Here is a 17,138-nt window from a genome sequence, read left to right on the forward strand (position 1 = left end):
AAATAAAATATGACACTTTTACTTTCAATAAAATCTTATTATAAACTTTACTGTTATGTAATTAACTTGTAATTGTAGAGGAGTAATAACTATCCATAAAAGAAAATCCAAAATACTATACCACAGATCCTGATCATTTTGAAATATAATTAATATTTTATCAAAATGTTTATTTTAAAAGCGTGAAACTTTTGGAGCTGATAAAAATCCTGGTCTATTAGATGGTGGAATTTTCACATTAGATTTCAATGTTGAGGTTTGAATTTTGGAAGATTTTGAAGCCTTATACGATTGTGTGGTTGCTTTTTTTTTAGAACTAAAATAATTAATAAAATACAAAATAATTAACTTTAAATATGTTCAAAACAAAACATTTTTATTAGAAATAAGATTTTATACATACTTTTTGTTTTTTGATTTTTTAAATCTTTTATTTCCACCTTTATTTGAATAATATGTTTTTCTCTTATTATTTTTGTTATTCCCTATACCAGTGGATATACTATCAAAATATGGACAATCTGAACTTAACTTAAGCCAATCATCTTCTTCTAAATTATCTTGTTCATTTTCTTCACATTCTGCAACTATAATATATTTTAAATTAATAATTGTTTAAATATTGGTACACACTAATGTCATAAAAATGAAATATTCACTTATTAAGTACTTTTTTAATCAATTTACTTCAACATTCTTTAAGAAAATGCAAATATGAAATACTAATAATAAAATATATTATCTATAATAATTTTAATTTTATAATTGTCTGGAATAAAAATCAAAAATCAACTAGCATTCTTATTTATTTCTTCAAGGTTTTGCATATAAGATATTTTTTAATCGAGAATAATTCAAGGAAACTATCGGCTATTATTAATTTTATAATTAAAATATAATTATTTTCATATATTTAACTTAATATTACTCTATATTTATTCTTTAAATAAATTACTATGGTACATTTTAATTTACATATAAAATATATTTTACCAAATTTATCTGCTGCAGCTTCTTGTGTAACTTTTAATAATTGACGGCCATATTTTTCATAATTTGCTTTTGTTACACCAACAATTTTTAGCATTTCTTCTTCAGTCTCTGGTAAAGATTGAGACATTTCTTGAATAGCCTATAAAAGAAATGTTATGTTTATTTTTCGATACAAAATAAATACTTCACAAGATATAATGGTAAATGCATTTTTAAATAATAATAAATATGTTATTTGTAGTTCTTACTTGAATAGTCATAACAGCATTAGTGGTAATGTTTAATGAAGCAGCTATTCCACGACAGACTTCCATCAAATTTTCATAGCATCTTTCTTGGATTTCTTTAAGAACTGGATTTACCATAGTAAAATGATTTTTACTAATAGTCTCAATATTTAATTTATTTTTAGAAGTTAATGCTAATTTTAACTAAAAAATATTGAATAAGCATTAAACAATGATAAAAATTGTATTTAAATTAATTACTTTGATTGATCCCTGAAGAAGTTTTTCTCCTTGTGAACCAACTCTGACAAAAGCATTAATAATATCCAATTTAGAAGCAACCATTTCTTCTTTTATATAACCTTCTAAAACTAATTTGTGCATTAAACGTTCTGCATCTAATCGGTCCCAATGTTTTCCACGTCCATGTAAACTCAATTTATCATGATCTAAGTTGAACAACATTAATTTTATTTTTATTTCATTACAATTAAAGCATAATTTATAAATCTAACTATTAGTTTTGATTTTTTGATTTGTGCTCCCTTTAAATATATCAATTAAATGAATTAAAGTAAAATTATTATTCCAATTGCTAGAAGAGTTACATAATTCTTTGATTGTTTTAACTATTTCAATACTATCTTCTGTAACATCAATATATTTAAATGATGCCTACAAAATAATTAAAAGACAAATAAATATTAAAATAATCAATTGTGTAAATTTAAATTTAATATTACTTTATTTTGACAATTATCACATGCTGTTTCTTTATTTGAAATGCACTGATTATCATTAAATGTTTCACCAAAATAATTAAGTTGTAATGTCCGTCTGCAATCAGCTTTATTTTCACAATAAGATACAATTCTAAATAAATTTTGCACATGGACTTTTTTTGATTCAGCAGTACCACTTGTGTCCACTAAGTAACAAAGGAACAGAATTCAAATTACGATTTTTAATTTAAATACAATAAAATACAAAATACAATTTTTAACAACTATCAAACTAATTAATATTATTTTTTTACATACATAAAAAAAAAGGTTAGACTCGGAACTGCATGTATTAAAAATTTCTCAAATATGCGTATACATATACATTAAAAAACACCATAATATACAGTATATGTAGTAAAAATTATATTAATATGAAATTTTTTAATTAAGAACAATTTACATAAATAAGGAACATGGAAAAAACAAAAGAAAATTAAAAAAAAATAAACACTGCAAATACAGTGTAGTGTTTATTATTTTTTTGTTGTGTCTTCCTGTTATACAATTTTCAACGAACTTCAATCTTCTTGAGTATAAATGTATAAATACTGATGACGATCGCTTTATATTATGGCACAATAATAATGTCTTAGAGTTGAAGAAATATATGTACTAGCTGGAATAGTACTACTGGCAATTAGAAGGGCAGTGCAAGCAGATTGGGAAAGGACGAAAATGAAGAAAGATGATAAACATCCAATGTATGGAATTGAAGGAAATAATTTCTGGTTAAAATCGAGATATAGTTTCATAAAAAAGACGAAATACTTAACAACAACTAAGGAATAAGAGAGTTATGCAATGGAAAAACCAAATTAGAGACAAAAAATGGGTCCTCATCGAAGCGTTATCATCAGGCAATTAAGGGAAATCCTCACCTGGAGAATATTAAACCGGATGAGAACAGGAGTTGGGCGCATTAAGGATAACATGAAGAAATGGGGATTACTTGAAAGAACATCTAAAACTTGTGAATATGGGATGGAACAGTCAATGAAACATATTATGCAATGCCCAATCTATCCTTACTTATCAACACAAGATGATGTTATAAATGTAAATGATGACGTCAAGGACATAGCTAGTTTTTGAGACAACAAAAACCATATGAACTAGACATATGAAACCATATGAACCAAAAAATAAAAATTAGTTACCACTTATTTAACTTTTAATTAATTTAATCTGTTTATCTATTTTATCTATTTGATGGTTTGTTTTATATTTATATTTGCTGTTTTTAGTTTACATGTATACTTAGTCAGTTATATATATATATACATTTTATGTTTAAAAGATTCTACCTACATAATGGTGTGCTTGATACGAGAAAATAAAATAATAATGCCTTCATGAATTTAAGAGCAATACTAAAATAGCAATTGATGAACAATTTAATTTATCAAACGATATAAAATTTAGACTTTTGGTTATCATACAGGTATATCTAATATTTTTTTGTTGAATTGTAAAAAAAAAAATGGTTTTGTTGAAGGTTTTGTTCTATGAAATATGCATATAAATATTCTTAAATCTAAAATTAGTACAAAAAATAATAAAATATGCAACATTTTGTTACAAACATTTTTGTATTTCAAATCTGTGTAATATGGATAAAATTTGTATCAAACCAGAATTTTAACCTGCATTTTCTAAACAAATATGCAAATGCCTAAAGTTTCAAATCTTGTTAAATATTTAAAAAAAATCTATATTAAAACAAAGTACTTACATTCAATTAGTTTTCGAATACGATGCATATCTTGATAATTATAATATAGCAAGCAATGAGAAGTTTTCCCATCACGTCCAGCTCTACCTGATTCTTGATAATAACCTTCAATTGATTTAGGTAATGAATAATGAAAAACAAAACGGACATCCGGTTTATCTATCCCCATGCCAAATGCTATTGTAGCACATACAACCTGAAAATAAATATAAGAAAATTTAAAACTATGACTAACTTCATATCATAACTAAGATTTAATGTTTATAAATTCATTAAAGTATCTCTATACTAATTTTAATAACTTTTTAAGTATTATTTTATTACATTAGTCTTATTGGTGATCCATTTCATCTGAACATCATTACGTTTTGTATCTACAAGACCAGCATGATAGCTAGTAGCTTTAATTCCTTGCTCACACATAAAAGCTGCAGTATCATCACATTCCTTTCTTGACAGACAATAAATTATGCCCGACTGATGTTCATATTTTCTTTTAATATCATTGGCTATTTCAGCTAAAACAGATTTTCCTTTCTTTGGAACAACTTTATAAAGCAGATTTGGTCTGTTAAAACTTGATAAAAATCTGAAAATATTATATAAAATAAAAATTATAAAATCTAAAATTGTTATGACCTAACCAACATAATAAATATTTTTAAAATAGACTTAATATACATTTAATATACATTTAATAATTAATATACATACTAACTTTTATAATAATAATAATAATATATTTTATTATTTGTGACAAATATGAAATATTATTTAAGAAATAATAATTATATAAAAAAAATATTTGATACAAAATAATATTGTTTAGATTCTAAATTTATTCATTTCTATATATAAAAAAAAAAAAAAAAAAATAAATAAATACTTAATTAAAATATAATATTTATATATTTTATTTCTTACAATTTAGTTCCACTAATTTGTAACTGGTGTAGAATATCTTGACGGACACGTGGTGTTGCAGTAGCAGTTAAAGCCATAATTGGAACATTAGGATACTTTTTTCTAAATTCGCCTAAACGTTTATAATCCGGTCTAAAATTAAAAAAAAAAAAATTCATTTTCAGTCAAAAACCAATCACTTTTTAAACATACCTAAAATCATGACCCCAATGAGAAACACAATGGGCTTCATCAATAACAAGACGAGCTAGTTTCCCTCGGCCGTACAAATTGTCTAAAATTTGTCCTAATTTCATACTTGCAGCAATTTTTTCCGGTGTCACATATAACATTTTCAATCCTTTTAAATAATAAATATAATATGGAAATTTTTTTATTATGTATAATAATAAAAATTAATTACCTGGTTCAGCCATACACAATTTTGTAAAGATTATATTTTCTTCTTGATGAGGCATATTACCCAACAAATGAGCAGTTGGAATCTAAATATAGTTAATTATTATTTTTAAAACATCTTTAAGACATATAAATGCTTTTATAATAATCTTAAGTAATAATTACGTCTAAGGATTTTAATTTTTCGGTCTGATCTATGACTAGTGATTTTAAAGGTGAAATCACTAATGTAACTCCATTTGATAAAACTGCAGGTAATTGGTAGCATAATGATTTTCCACCCCCTGTAGGCATCAATACAAAACAATCGTGACCTAGAATGGCTGCATTAATAGCTTCTAATTGATTTGGACGAAAATCACGGAGTCCAAAAGTTGATCTAAATACCTATACAACAGAAAGTTAAAATTGTATTCTATAATAGATAAAATAAAAATATTATTGAAATACAGTTACCTTGAACAGTTCACTTGAATGAGGGTAATTATTTTTTTTGAATTCTTCTACTGAAACAGTTACTTTAGTAAACTTATTTTTACTACATTCATTAGTTTGTTGTGAAATATTTCCAGAAGGAATATTGTAAACTAAAAAAATCAAAATTAAAATATTATTTGATTAATTGTATAAAAGATCATTTATTTTCACCTTCATATTCATTAATATTGGATGGAATTTTTTTTGTTACTATATTTGTGTGCATATCAAAATTATCATTATTGACAATAGAATTCAATTCATTTATGCTTAGACGTTCTCTAGGTTTCAAATATGAGGATGAATTAATTCTATCGGAAAGGTTATTAATCCATAAATTAGTGTTACTACCATTAACTGCATGATTATCATAAGTTGATTCATTTTGAGTAGAATTTAATGATCTGTTTCCAAATTGATTATTACTTGATCCATCAAATTCATTTGTAAAAACTGTTGTTCTTGATTTATTTTCAGAATTATAAAAATCATAACTACTACTTGAAGTAGATGGTTTTGAATTTTCATTCATTAAGCGTGTTTTACCAATTTTTATTTTATTCTTAATTTTTTGTCGAATTCTTTTTAGCTCAGTCAAAACTGATGGACTTTTTAGACTGGGAATGGAAACCACAATATTATCTGGTAAGTCCATCACTGTTTTATATACTTGTTCTAATATATCCAATTCTAATTTTTTCAAATTCATCAAATGTTTTTCTAAATTTGTAATCAATATCTAAATGAAATAATAAAGTTTTAGATGAATACACTTAAATTTGACCATAATATTATTTAAATTATTGAAATTAATGAAATAGAAAGATATTAATTATTTCATAACTGGAAGACAATTATTGGGTATCAAATAAACTAGTGATATATTTCTTTAAATAATAAATACTTACATCAGAAATTGTTTCACCCAAAATAGAACAACTATTGAGATCATTAAGCCAAGTACCTAATTCTGTTGATTGATTTTCTACAATAAATACATAAAGAATTTGATAATATTGTAGATCTTCAAGGTATTTATGAAAAAAAAAAAAATTACAAACCTGATACACTAATTACATCTTTTGAATTGGGTGTTGATACTAAAGAATTTGGTGATTTATTTTTTAACTTTTCTGGTGTTATTAACTGTGGTTCTGTAAATAATAGTGAACTAGTGGATCCATCAATATCTTTAGATGTCTATAAATAATAAAATATTGTAATAATAACTTAAATAAATTAAGTAAATAAGTACAAAGGTTATATTACATTATATTATACTTAAAACAGATTTAAATTTATTGTTGACAGTTTACAGTATATTCTAAAAACTATATATATCATATGATCAAAACCCCAACTAATTGGATTTACAGTTCTTATTTTTGAAACGACCAATTTATGAGTTATAAAATATATTATTTTAATTACTTTATATATTATACTTGCATTGCATTGATTGGATATTTTTTTCTTATCTGGACTAAAAATAATACTGTTACTATCATTGTCATCATCAACAATATAACAACTATCATCTATTTCATTTTTCTGAATATTTGTTGTTGACTCTGGAACAAATAAAAAAATTTATTTTCAATTTTTTAATTTATTAAGTGTGTACAATTCAATTTTACTTACTACTACTTAGAATAGTACTAGTTGTTGTTATGTTGCTTTTAATATTTTCTTCATCACTATCAATCAAATTCAAAATAGATGATTTGGATTTACTAAAACAGTTAGTAAAAACATTAATTTATAATTAGGATATCATTAATAATGTTAATTGACGCGACAATAATTATTTTGTTAAAGAACTACATAAATTACATCAATAGAAAATGTATTTGAAGATTAATAATTGTATATTTTACATTAGAAGCTAATACTATAACATAATAATATTATATATTTATGATTAAAATAAAAATAATATCTTGCACAAATGATTAGCAACTAATGGATTTATATAATCTAATACATATTTTTAGATAAAAAAAGTTCTTACAATTGATTTCCATCCAACTCTTGCTTAGAACTGCTAGAACCAAGACGTTTTAAAACATTGCTTGGTTTTTTTAAGAAAAAATCCATAATTTGAGATAATTTAGAATCTTGAGTAAATAGAATAATACTACATTTAAACTTCAACAGAATGAAAAATATTTTTATTTTTTCATTGACTGACGTTCATTTAATTTCGAAAGTAAATAAATGATATTATGCTGAAGTAGATTTCAGTTGAATTAAATAATTGAAAATATACCTATAAATGATTGAAACTCACGGACACACTACAATATCGTAATAATATTATGACTACATTCGGTATTCTATAATCACACATTGTACACAAAGATCAAATTATTATCAAGCCTAGGCCATATGATTAAATTGGCGCCAAAATGTTTGAAATCGCTAACCATCTGTGATTATGATAATGAAACTGATAATGATATTGATTTTTTGTTTTTTTTTTTTTGTTTTTGATATTACTGATTTTGCGCGAGCGCAAATTTAAATTGTTATTAGGAACTGTACTGCATTACAGTGCTACATCAGTAGCATATACATAATTTAATAACCGTCTTTATCGTCTCTTAAAATAATTATTTCTTATAAATTATGCATTAGTTGATGTTCATATTATTAGTTTTATGTGCATATAACACATTTAAAATGAACAACATACGCTTGACCAATATTTTGAACAATGAAGTATTCTCTTATTCGACTATTTTAATTAAAGGATTTGTTAATGTTAATGTTAATGAAGTTGAGTCAAATTTGATACTTAAACATTACTCTAATCATGGTAAACAATTGGCTGAATCTCGTTGGAGAGTATACAAAAACAGATTTAAAGTAATTATAGAATTAAAGATTGGAGAGAATACATTGGTTTTTAAATTTGCTGATGAAGTCTTGCATACAAAATTGGTGTATAAACAAAGAGTGACAAATTATACAGTATGTCCAGTTTATGTAATATGTGCTGATCATGATGGAAGATATCAGGTAATTTAATTTTTAAAATGTCTACAAGCTGAATAATATTATATATTTTGCATGTATAAGTTTATGCAGTTTGCAAAATATAACTGATACATATATTTGCTTGATTTTAGGCACCTAAAGATCATGATAATTCTGTTCAAAATGCTTGTAATAAAATTACACTATGCTCCAGATTAATTCAAATGTTGACAGCTGAGAAAATGTATGAAAAAGGGTTTGGGAAAAAAACTTTTCAAGTTGAAAAAGAATGTCGTATTATTAAAAGTTCATTAACCAGACGCACAGTGTTCAAAATGCATCCGGAGAAATTATGGGAGTATATAGCCAGAGAGTTGACAGCTGGTAAAAATTCTAAGCATCAAAAGTACTTAGCATTCCTATCATGTACCTATTGGGATGGACAGAATTTACATGGCCATGTTGCATTGGGTGGTGGTGGATTGGCATTACTTGGAACAGGTTGTCTCTACACTTGGCCCACTAAATTAGAGGAAGTCGTACCATGTTTTACAAACATGACAAAAGTTGATACTGGTACATTATTTGACGATAGTTGTTTCAGGTAATTAGTTTTATTGAATTCAAAATTTCATTATGAAAAAATATGTTAATTAATTAATTTTATAGAGGAAATTTTGGTGGATGCTTTAGCACAACCTTAGGTTCGGTTTGGCATGAATTGGGACATACTTTTGATTTGGGTCATTCCAAATATGGCATAATGGGACGAGGATTTGATAATGTTCATTTAATTTTCACATTAGACAACAAAAATATTGCTCAAGAAATTAAGTCAGCCAGCAAAGGATATGTTATATGTGTTGAAAATTATTCAAATACTTTTAATATGAAAGATGATGTGTCAAATAATAATAGTACTAATGCAAATGAAACAACAGACGAGTATGACTCAAAACATATATGTTGGTCTATGGGATGTGCGTCAATTCTTTCGTTTCACAAGTAAAACAATTACTATATATTCATAAATTGTTTTAATTTTAATATTAATGCTTACAATAATAGATGGTTTAATGACTGCAAAGAAGAACATAACAATGAAAATACTATTGAATATGTAGCAAAGAGGTTAGACAATTAAAATTAAAATATTGTAAAATATAAATTAAATTAATTTATAAAATTGTAGGAATTTATTAACATCAACTAATGGCTTAAGAGTAGTTCAATTAAGGAGAGAAGATGGTTTGGTTATGCATTCATGGGAGTTTGTAAAAAATAATAACAAACGGACATTCATTCTTCCGGTACAGCTAGCAAATAATGGTACAACTATTATTGCTGAAGATTCCAATGGTAATATCCTAAAACATTTTCTGTGATTATTTTGATTCTGTTTTTATTTTTAAAATAAATATTTTCTGTTTGTTAAAAATTGTTATTTTTAATTTAATAGTTCATTATTTTAATTACTTTATATTGATTTTTTAAAAATAATTTTTTTCTTTAAAATGAATACTTAGGCAATAATTTATTATATACATTTTTAACTATTATATTATATATAAATTTAGGTAACAAATAGTTTATGATTTAAATAAGGTAAGTAGGAATAGGTAACTAAATACATTTTTTCACTTATTTTATAAAAAATTGTTAATAAAATAAACATGTTTATAATAGTTAATTTAAATATATATTTGGACTTAGGATATTTTAGGTTAGAAAGCTTGTCTACTGAGATCTCAGTAATTTAGGTTATATATATCAATACACATGAATATAATACAAATAATTAAATATTGTTAATATTTAGAAAGAAATATTATTAAATTATTTTTAGTTGATTATCATCGTAAAAATATATTTTTACTTTAAATACCATTATAAAAACAATAATTTTAAAATTTTAAAAAATGATTTTCATAAAAACATATGTTTAATTATTAGGGTATTTTAGATTGTAAAATAAATAATTAAGTTAGTGACTTTGTGATATGTGTACATTTTCTGAAATCCAAGTCATCTATTACTTTTATAGTATAGTTTTCTACTCACCATTGATATTTTATAAATGGGTATACAAAATGCAGAATGAAATTTAGGAAGTAAAACAAAAATTAAAAACTTGAAATATGCTATATTTTAAATAATTAACTCATCATATGTATTACTATGATTTGTAACATGATTAGTATTGTGTTAGCGTCATGCTAATGTAGTTCATTTTATCCTATGAATTGGAGTTGAGAGTACTTGAATAAAGGTTAAAAAATGTTAATATAAAATAAAATACAGCACTTAAATATGTTACTATAACTATTAACATATAATTTTTTAAAAACAATAACCAAACTTGTTAAAGCAATATAAATATAAATTATTTATTAAATACTACGATTCGTCGTTTGAACATTTTAAATTTATTCCTGTGATATTGCATTTTTGACATGTTATATGTATGTTATATATATATTAGATGATCTTTACACACATATTATTAAAATAAAAATATGAAAAAATAACAAAGCTGATTGGAAAAATGTATATTATAATTAGTATTGTATGAGTGTAACATTAATCTTACTGGTGCTATAAACTTTTAATGGATAAAACACTCATTATTATATGTTTATAATTTATTTATTTTTTTTTTCGATTAGAGATACACGCAATTCCAAAACTATCTATTATTATATGAACAAATGGTTCGAAATATAAGTTGAATGTTAGGGAAACACTAATTAATGACATTATAAATAATGAAATAATAAAGAAATAAAAGTACAAATTAAATTTTTTGCTTGAGTATATTAAATATAAAATATACCATAACATTATAATTTATATAAAAACTTTTGATAGGTAGTTAAATTTTAGTGATACATTTTTGTATAAAATATTTCTAATTATTTAATCTTATATTTTGTTAACAAATTGATTTTTTTTCAACTATAAAAATTTTCAATGCCATATTTGTAAATGTGAATTTTTTTTCTTTTTTTGCTATCCATTTATTACTACTTTAAAATATTTTTTGTGAATTATATCTACCAATTACTACTAATTCTTCAAGACTTTTAATTTAGACATTTTAAATGTTGTATGATAGTATCATATAATAGTATATATTATATATTTGACAAATTAATTAAATAAAAAAATATTTTTATTTTATTGATATCAGATATTTTTCTTGCTGTTGATTAATTTATAAAAATTGTATTTCTTATGTTTTAGTTGTATATTTAAAACTTGTAAAACACAATTATTGTGTTAGTTATTCTATTAATTACATCTCTTTTTTTTGTCATTATATTATGATGTTTTACTGATTAAATCATTTTTAACACTTATTAGTCATTTACTATTTATTAATAAAATATTTAGTAAACATTTTAAAATTGTGTTCATATAAAAATGAATAAGTAATTATTTGTAAAATTGTGGTTTGTGTTTGGTTTTTGTTACAAGTATTTATTCTCACCTGAGGTTCATAAAAAGTAAGTGCCAATATGGCTTTCTAACAAAATATCTGTATAATTTACTATTGTTTACTAAAATGTTGAATGGATAAGATCAATACCACTATCTATCTAAAATAGTTTGACCTTGAAAAATAAATAATTGGGGCCCGAACATAACTATGGAAGAAAATCCAGGATCTTAATTAACTTAAGTTAACTCAGGGGATTTACTAATAAAATTAAAATATACTTCAATTTATACATGTCTTACGAACTAAATTTAATTTAAATTATTGAACTATTTAAGTACCTAATATATTTATATTAGTTACATGTATTACAAAAATAAAATTATTTATTTATTTTAATTTCATACTTGTATTTATTTAGTAATATTCTCATTAAATTGTTGATACTAAAATAAATCCCCACATATTGCAAAGCTTTCAAATGCCAATTCATAAACAATTAAAATTTTCTTACTGTTACTATCAAGTAGTGAAATATTATATTACTGCATATTTCTACTTTTTATTAATATATATAATATTTTTGATTATTAATATAAGTGTTGAAATTCTGTTCATTAGTTTATAATTATTTTTATCATATACATGATATTACATTATTGGTAAATTACATAACAAAGAAGTATAAATAATGCATATATATTCATGCAATTAAAATAATCATGACTATTCTATAATATAATATAATTCCTAACCAGTGTTTGACTTGGAAAAATCAAATAAGGAGGACTGTTTACTTAAAAAAAAAGTGTCAAAGTGTCTCTAAAACTTGTTAAGCGTTATAAATATAACGTAATGATGGTTGGGCTACGCTAAAATTTCTAAAAATTAGTTAGAGTACATCATCCCCCTATGTTCTTTTTTAAAACAAGCATTGTTCCTAACTATGAAAAAGCGTGAGGCTCATTGCGGTCGCATTAAACGCGAAACCCTGTGCGACCACATTTCCTACATTCTCCTTGCGCCAGTTCTGCTTTCTTCTATAGTGTATGTATACTATCAATAATAAAAAGTACTAACAACTAAACAAATTTATTATTTAATTTTCTAACATAAATAAGTAGAAGGAAAGCAATATCTAATACCCCATTTACTTTCAGCCATTGCCGCTGTTCCTCGCGCTGCTGTATTTCATTGTCAAAATACTTCAGTGGCAGCGTCGTAGGTAGTGAGCGTCTACATTGCCCTGTTAATGTGTGTTAATATCACGCTGTCGGTTAACCTGCTGCTCGCACTGCTCAATTTACCACTCCTAACGGGAGCGACGGGCAGTGACAATGCGAGGAGCATGATCAGCGCGAGTTACGTGTTCACGTACTCGTGCTGTCCACTTCCATGCCCACTTCCCTGCTCAATGCCACGAAAATGGGCTGAATGTAAATGAGGTATAAGATACAAAGTTTAGAATTCAATGCAGGGAATCATCAAAATTGCCTATGCACTGCGCCGGTATTAAATATTATCAACTTTTTTTTTTTGTTTTTACAACTTCTTTGCTGTATAAGTGTCGATATTTATGTTTCAAATAGTAAATAATTTTTATGACCCAAAATAAAATCATTATTTCAACCATCAGCTTTTATCAAAAAAAAAAAAAAATTCAGAACATAATAAATTTAAATTTTTCTGGATTTATATAATATTATATACTTTGCAGTAGCTGTGTAATACGCGCATTCAAATATGTTCCTATTTGTATTGCAATTGAAGATGAATAGTGAGTATAGGTATAAAACTTTATAATTTTAAAGGAAAAGAACTATTGTTTATAATCATACTATCTAACATATAGTATATTTGCATTATCCCATGTTTATTATTTTCATTTAATGTAGCTAATAACTGTTTGTATTTGTGATTGTGGTATTAGGTGATAAACTATTAGATAAAGATAATATATTTTTTTTTTTTTTTTTTGTAATGATAATAAAATTAATTAATTATTTTCAAATAGCTATATTTTAAAAAAATATTATTGTAGTCTGGAGTTGTATTTTATTATTCATTTTAACTTAAAACTATTTGTGTGAACAAAATTCATAACATATTTTTGGAAATTCCATTCTAAGACGAATCTTTTTCTCGAACAATTTTAGAAGACTAATTTTTTATTCTCAATCGCTATAATTGCATAAAAAGAAAATTTCTGTTGAAAAATATTAATACAATTGTTCCAAAAAAATTTATTTATTAGAATTTAAATTGTATCGTGTTTGTCATTTTTTTTATAGACATTGCATAAAAACAATATACAAAATTTTTTCTACCTACAACATATTGTTCAAATTAAAAGTATATTACATACTTATATTTTTAAAAAGACGAATAGCTAATGATATACAATTACTTTTGGTTTATATTTTAGCTTTGAGTTTAAAATAATTTAATTGAGCTAATTATTCCTTTGATTATTTTTATTTTTATCCAGTTCCGTATTGAGGTCTGGTGGTGCCACTGGTGAATCACTGTATTTGCCCCCCCCTCCCAAAATGGGAAAGTTGAATTTTTGTACAAAAAATCATTTGAGATATATAAAAAATATAAAAATATATATAATTTCTAATAAACTTTAATAATTATATATATTACTTTAAAATATCAAAAACAATTCAAATATAAACAATAAAATAAAAAAACAATAAAAATAAATAATTAAAAAATAATAATTTTCTCCAAATGTTTTTGTTTTACAATTGTGTTAAATGATTTTAAATTTATTTATTACAATATTACATTGGTACTTTTCTTGCTCTCATAGAGGCAAATTTATTTATGACATTATTAAATGGAATTGTTTTAACTATATATTTTTCATATTTCATGAAAAATATTACTTAAGTAGCGTTAAAATTTGCGCTCCTTTTAGAACTACGGCCCTGTTTTTATCCTAAGTAATAATATAATTATGTATAATTGTAATATTGAATATTGCAGGACAATAAAGCAAGATTTTTTTAATAAAAAATAGCAACAATATTAAATTTTAAAAAATATGTTTACTTTTATTGGGAACACAATTTTTTCTATATATTACGTTTTTGATATACAAGTATGTATATTATATTGTATATTTACAAATAAATTATTAATATAATGATGTAAATAGTTTATTTACTAAAAAAATTAAATATTATGTTATTTTTATTAATGGTATATTTCCATACATCGGTGAAAATATTAAGTGTGTATTTTTTGTTACATTTTTTTAATTTAAAAATAAATTTAACATAATTTTAGATAAGAAAACGTTTTGATCAACATACATTGGTTAGTATATATTATACAATTTATTTTTGATTGATAAAGTATTTTCGTAGCCATTTTTTCATGGAAAAATGAGATCAGTCTTATTCTAATGGCATCATCATTTTACTGCAAATTTTTTCAATAAGAAGGGATCCAATAATATTTTTATTGTATATTTCACCATTTTAAAATATCACCGCTAATTTTCGATTTTTTAACATTGATCTTACTTTGCTATTTAGAATATTTATTTAAAAACTTTGTACCATTGTTAAATTTTTTTTTTTTTAATAACTTTTAATTCTAATAATTTGAATGTTTGATTTTAAAATTAAATTCATATATTTTGGATATTTATATAAAGTATAGGAAAATACATGTGTTTAATTTTTTTTTTATTTATAATCCTTATAAGTGTTAATACAATACGAGTATTACTTAAAGTGGTTTTAGCATGAAACATTAATATCAGTTTTTATGTAGTGTGTTGGTATCAATAAAACTTCAATTGCATACTTCGTTCAAGTGTAGCACTACACAGATAATGAAATTTCATTTGTGTCATTTTAGTCATTACTCTAATGAATTACATTATTCATTCAATTTTGCATAAATTTAATTTAAACAATAGTAACGTTTACAAATGTCGAAGGCATTTAACAATTGTTATTATGAACCACGAATGAACATTTCAACGTTAATTAAAAACAAGTATTTTCCCATGTAGACATTATAATATCCTTAATTGGTAATATTTAAAGTGTAAAAGAAACGTAATTTGGCTATTATACCAAACATTTCTATACTGTATATAAGTTTTGAAAAATATCTGTCAAGTTTCCACGAGTTACCGATACGTACAGAGATATATAACGAGTGATAGTTAATACCGCGAATTAAATTAATTTTTATACTGTCAAGTCGAACGTTAAGTAACCGTAAGTGGATTGATTTAATATTAAAAAAACATTTAGTAAACGATTAAATTTCAAACGCTTCGACGTATTGATACTAATGCACGGTGTATATTGTTGTAAAGTCAGATGCTCCGATACATTTTGTCCGGAACGCGTTAACATTAGTATTAACAACAGTTAATACGTTCAACCAATCCGATATATATATATATAAATATACATATTAAGTAACTTGTATAGTTTTACGATATAAACGATATACCTCTACTAGAACAGCAATTGACATGCGTCTTACACAATCGAAACGGCAACAACACCTTGCGCACGACCTTGGTCCGTTCCGATTTTGAAAACGTCCATGTAGCTGGCCCGGTGGCTAAACATTCGTCGGCACAACTGTCATTATTAATATTTATAGAGGTACGTACGGTGTTCCGTGATACACAAAAAATACTCGCATGTACGTAACGTAATACATTGTTTTTTTTTTTTTTTTTTTCAAAGCTTCCATTGTGGACCGTAACAGCTCGTAATATGTACACGTGTTCAGTGGCTTGCGAACGGGGGGCGGGGACACGGTTCGGGATTGATCCAGTTCCGGGGACGGTTAGAATAAAAACCATGCGGATCACGAACACTTTGAAGCGCGCATAAAAAACGCGGTTATTTGTCGACCGCGGCGGGATGACGAAATGATTAATTTTTCGTCCGGTGACCGATAAAAATTGACGTTCGATATCGACGTGGAAACCATGTACACAATGAAAATGGCCGCCCACCCCCGGTCCACCCGACGGAAAAAAATTTAATCAACGCCGCACTCCGCTGTGCAGGCACTATAATACGTCAACACCGGTTAGCCGACGTCGCGTTTAATGTTTATTTTCCGTGTAAGTGTATCCGTACGCGTACGGTACGCAAACACCTGAGATCCGACAACGGGGCAGCGATCCAGTGGGG

At 24.9% G+C, this 17,138-nt stretch overlaps 2 protein-coding genes across 5 annotated transcripts; one reads left to right on the forward strand and one right to left on the reverse strand.

The window, feature by feature from the left end:
* Positions 1 to 3: 3 nt before the first annotated feature.
* On the reverse strand, positions 4 to 7,843 carry LOC112683972 (Bloom syndrome protein homolog). Of its 3 annotated transcripts, none has more exons than XM_025555251.1 (20): positions 7,549 to 7,843; positions 7,179 to 7,270; positions 6,987 to 7,108; positions 6,599 to 6,737; positions 6,446 to 6,522; positions 5,709 to 6,276; positions 5,517 to 5,647; positions 5,226 to 5,447; positions 5,065 to 5,146; positions 4,854 to 5,001; positions 4,662 to 4,793; positions 4,062 to 4,326; positions 3,738 to 3,933; positions 1,964 to 2,148; positions 1,736 to 1,895; positions 1,482 to 1,669; positions 1,242 to 1,424; positions 994 to 1,132; positions 404 to 587; positions 4 to 316 (listed from the first exon to the last, which is right to left on the reverse strand). In XM_025555251.1, the coding sequence occupies exons 1-20, from the start codon at positions 7,632 to 7,634 to the stop codon at positions 175 to 177; spliced, it is 3,441 nt and encodes a 1,146-aa protein (XP_025411036.1). In that variant the 5' UTR covers positions 7,635 to 7,843; the 3' UTR covers positions 4 to 174. The 3 variants fall into 3 exon arrangements, with proteins under 3 accessions (XP_025411036.1, XP_025411037.1, XP_025411035.1); XM_025555252.1 differs by having other exon boundaries at positions 5,889 to 6,276; positions 6,969 to 7,108; XM_025555250.1 differs by having other exon boundaries at positions 6,969 to 7,108.
* Positions 7,844 to 8,026: 183 nt separating this feature from the next.
* Positions 8,027 to 9,945, forward strand: LOC112683965 (putative zinc metalloproteinase C607.06c). Of its 2 annotated transcripts, none has more exons than XM_025555244.1 (5): positions 8,027 to 8,558; positions 8,669 to 9,120; positions 9,210 to 9,521; positions 9,585 to 9,647; positions 9,709 to 9,945. In XM_025555244.1, the coding sequence occupies exons 1-5, from the start codon at positions 8,178 to 8,180 to the stop codon at positions 9,899 to 9,901; spliced, it is 1,401 nt and encodes a 466-aa protein (XP_025411029.1). In that variant the 5' UTR covers positions 8,027 to 8,177; the 3' UTR covers positions 9,902 to 9,945. The 2 variants fall into 2 exon arrangements, with proteins under 2 accessions (XP_025411029.1, XP_025411028.1); XM_025555243.1 differs by having other exon boundaries at positions 8,028 to 8,558; positions 9,186 to 9,521; positions 9,709 to 9,943.
* Positions 9,946 to 17,138: the final 7,193 nt, after the last annotated feature.

Source organism: Sipha flava, unplaced genomic scaffold (assembly GCF_003268045.1).
Source record: "Sipha flava isolate LNK unplaced genomic scaffold, YSA_version1 238_pilon_pilon, whole genome shotgun sequence".
In the NCBI taxonomy this organism is placed as follows: Eukaryota; Metazoa; Arthropoda; class Insecta; order Hemiptera; family Aphididae; genus Sipha; species Sipha flava.

What these genes read in the sequence shown, in the direction of transcription:
- LOC112683972 (XM_025555250.1), bottom strand. Translation starts at nt 7,634, where the DNA reads ATGGATTTTTTCTTAAAAAAACCAAGCAATGTTTTAAAACGTCTTGGT. An exon ending in TAGTACTATTCTAAGTAGTA is followed by an intron (nt 7,109 to 7,178) that starts GTAAGTAAAATT and finishes TATTTGTTCCAG; the next exon opens with AGTCAACAACAAATATTCAG. An exon ending in AAAAATTAAAATCCTTAGAC is followed by an intron (nt 5,147 to 5,225) that starts GTAATTATTACT and finishes AACTATATTTAG; the next exon opens with ATTCCAACTGCTCATTTGTT.
- LOC112683965 (XM_025555243.1), top strand. Translation starts at nt 8,178, where the DNA reads ATGTTCATATTATTAGTTTTATGTGCATATAACACATTTAAAATGAAC. An exon ending in TTTGACGATAGTTGTTTCAG is followed by an intron (nt 9,121 to 9,185) that starts GTAATTAGTTTT and finishes TTAATTTTATAG; the next exon opens with AGGAAATTTTGGTGGATGCT. An exon ending in TCAATTCTTTCGTTTCACAA is followed by an intron (nt 9,522 to 9,584) that starts GTAAAACAATTA and finishes TTACAATAATAG; the next exon opens with ATGGTTTAATGACTGCAAAG.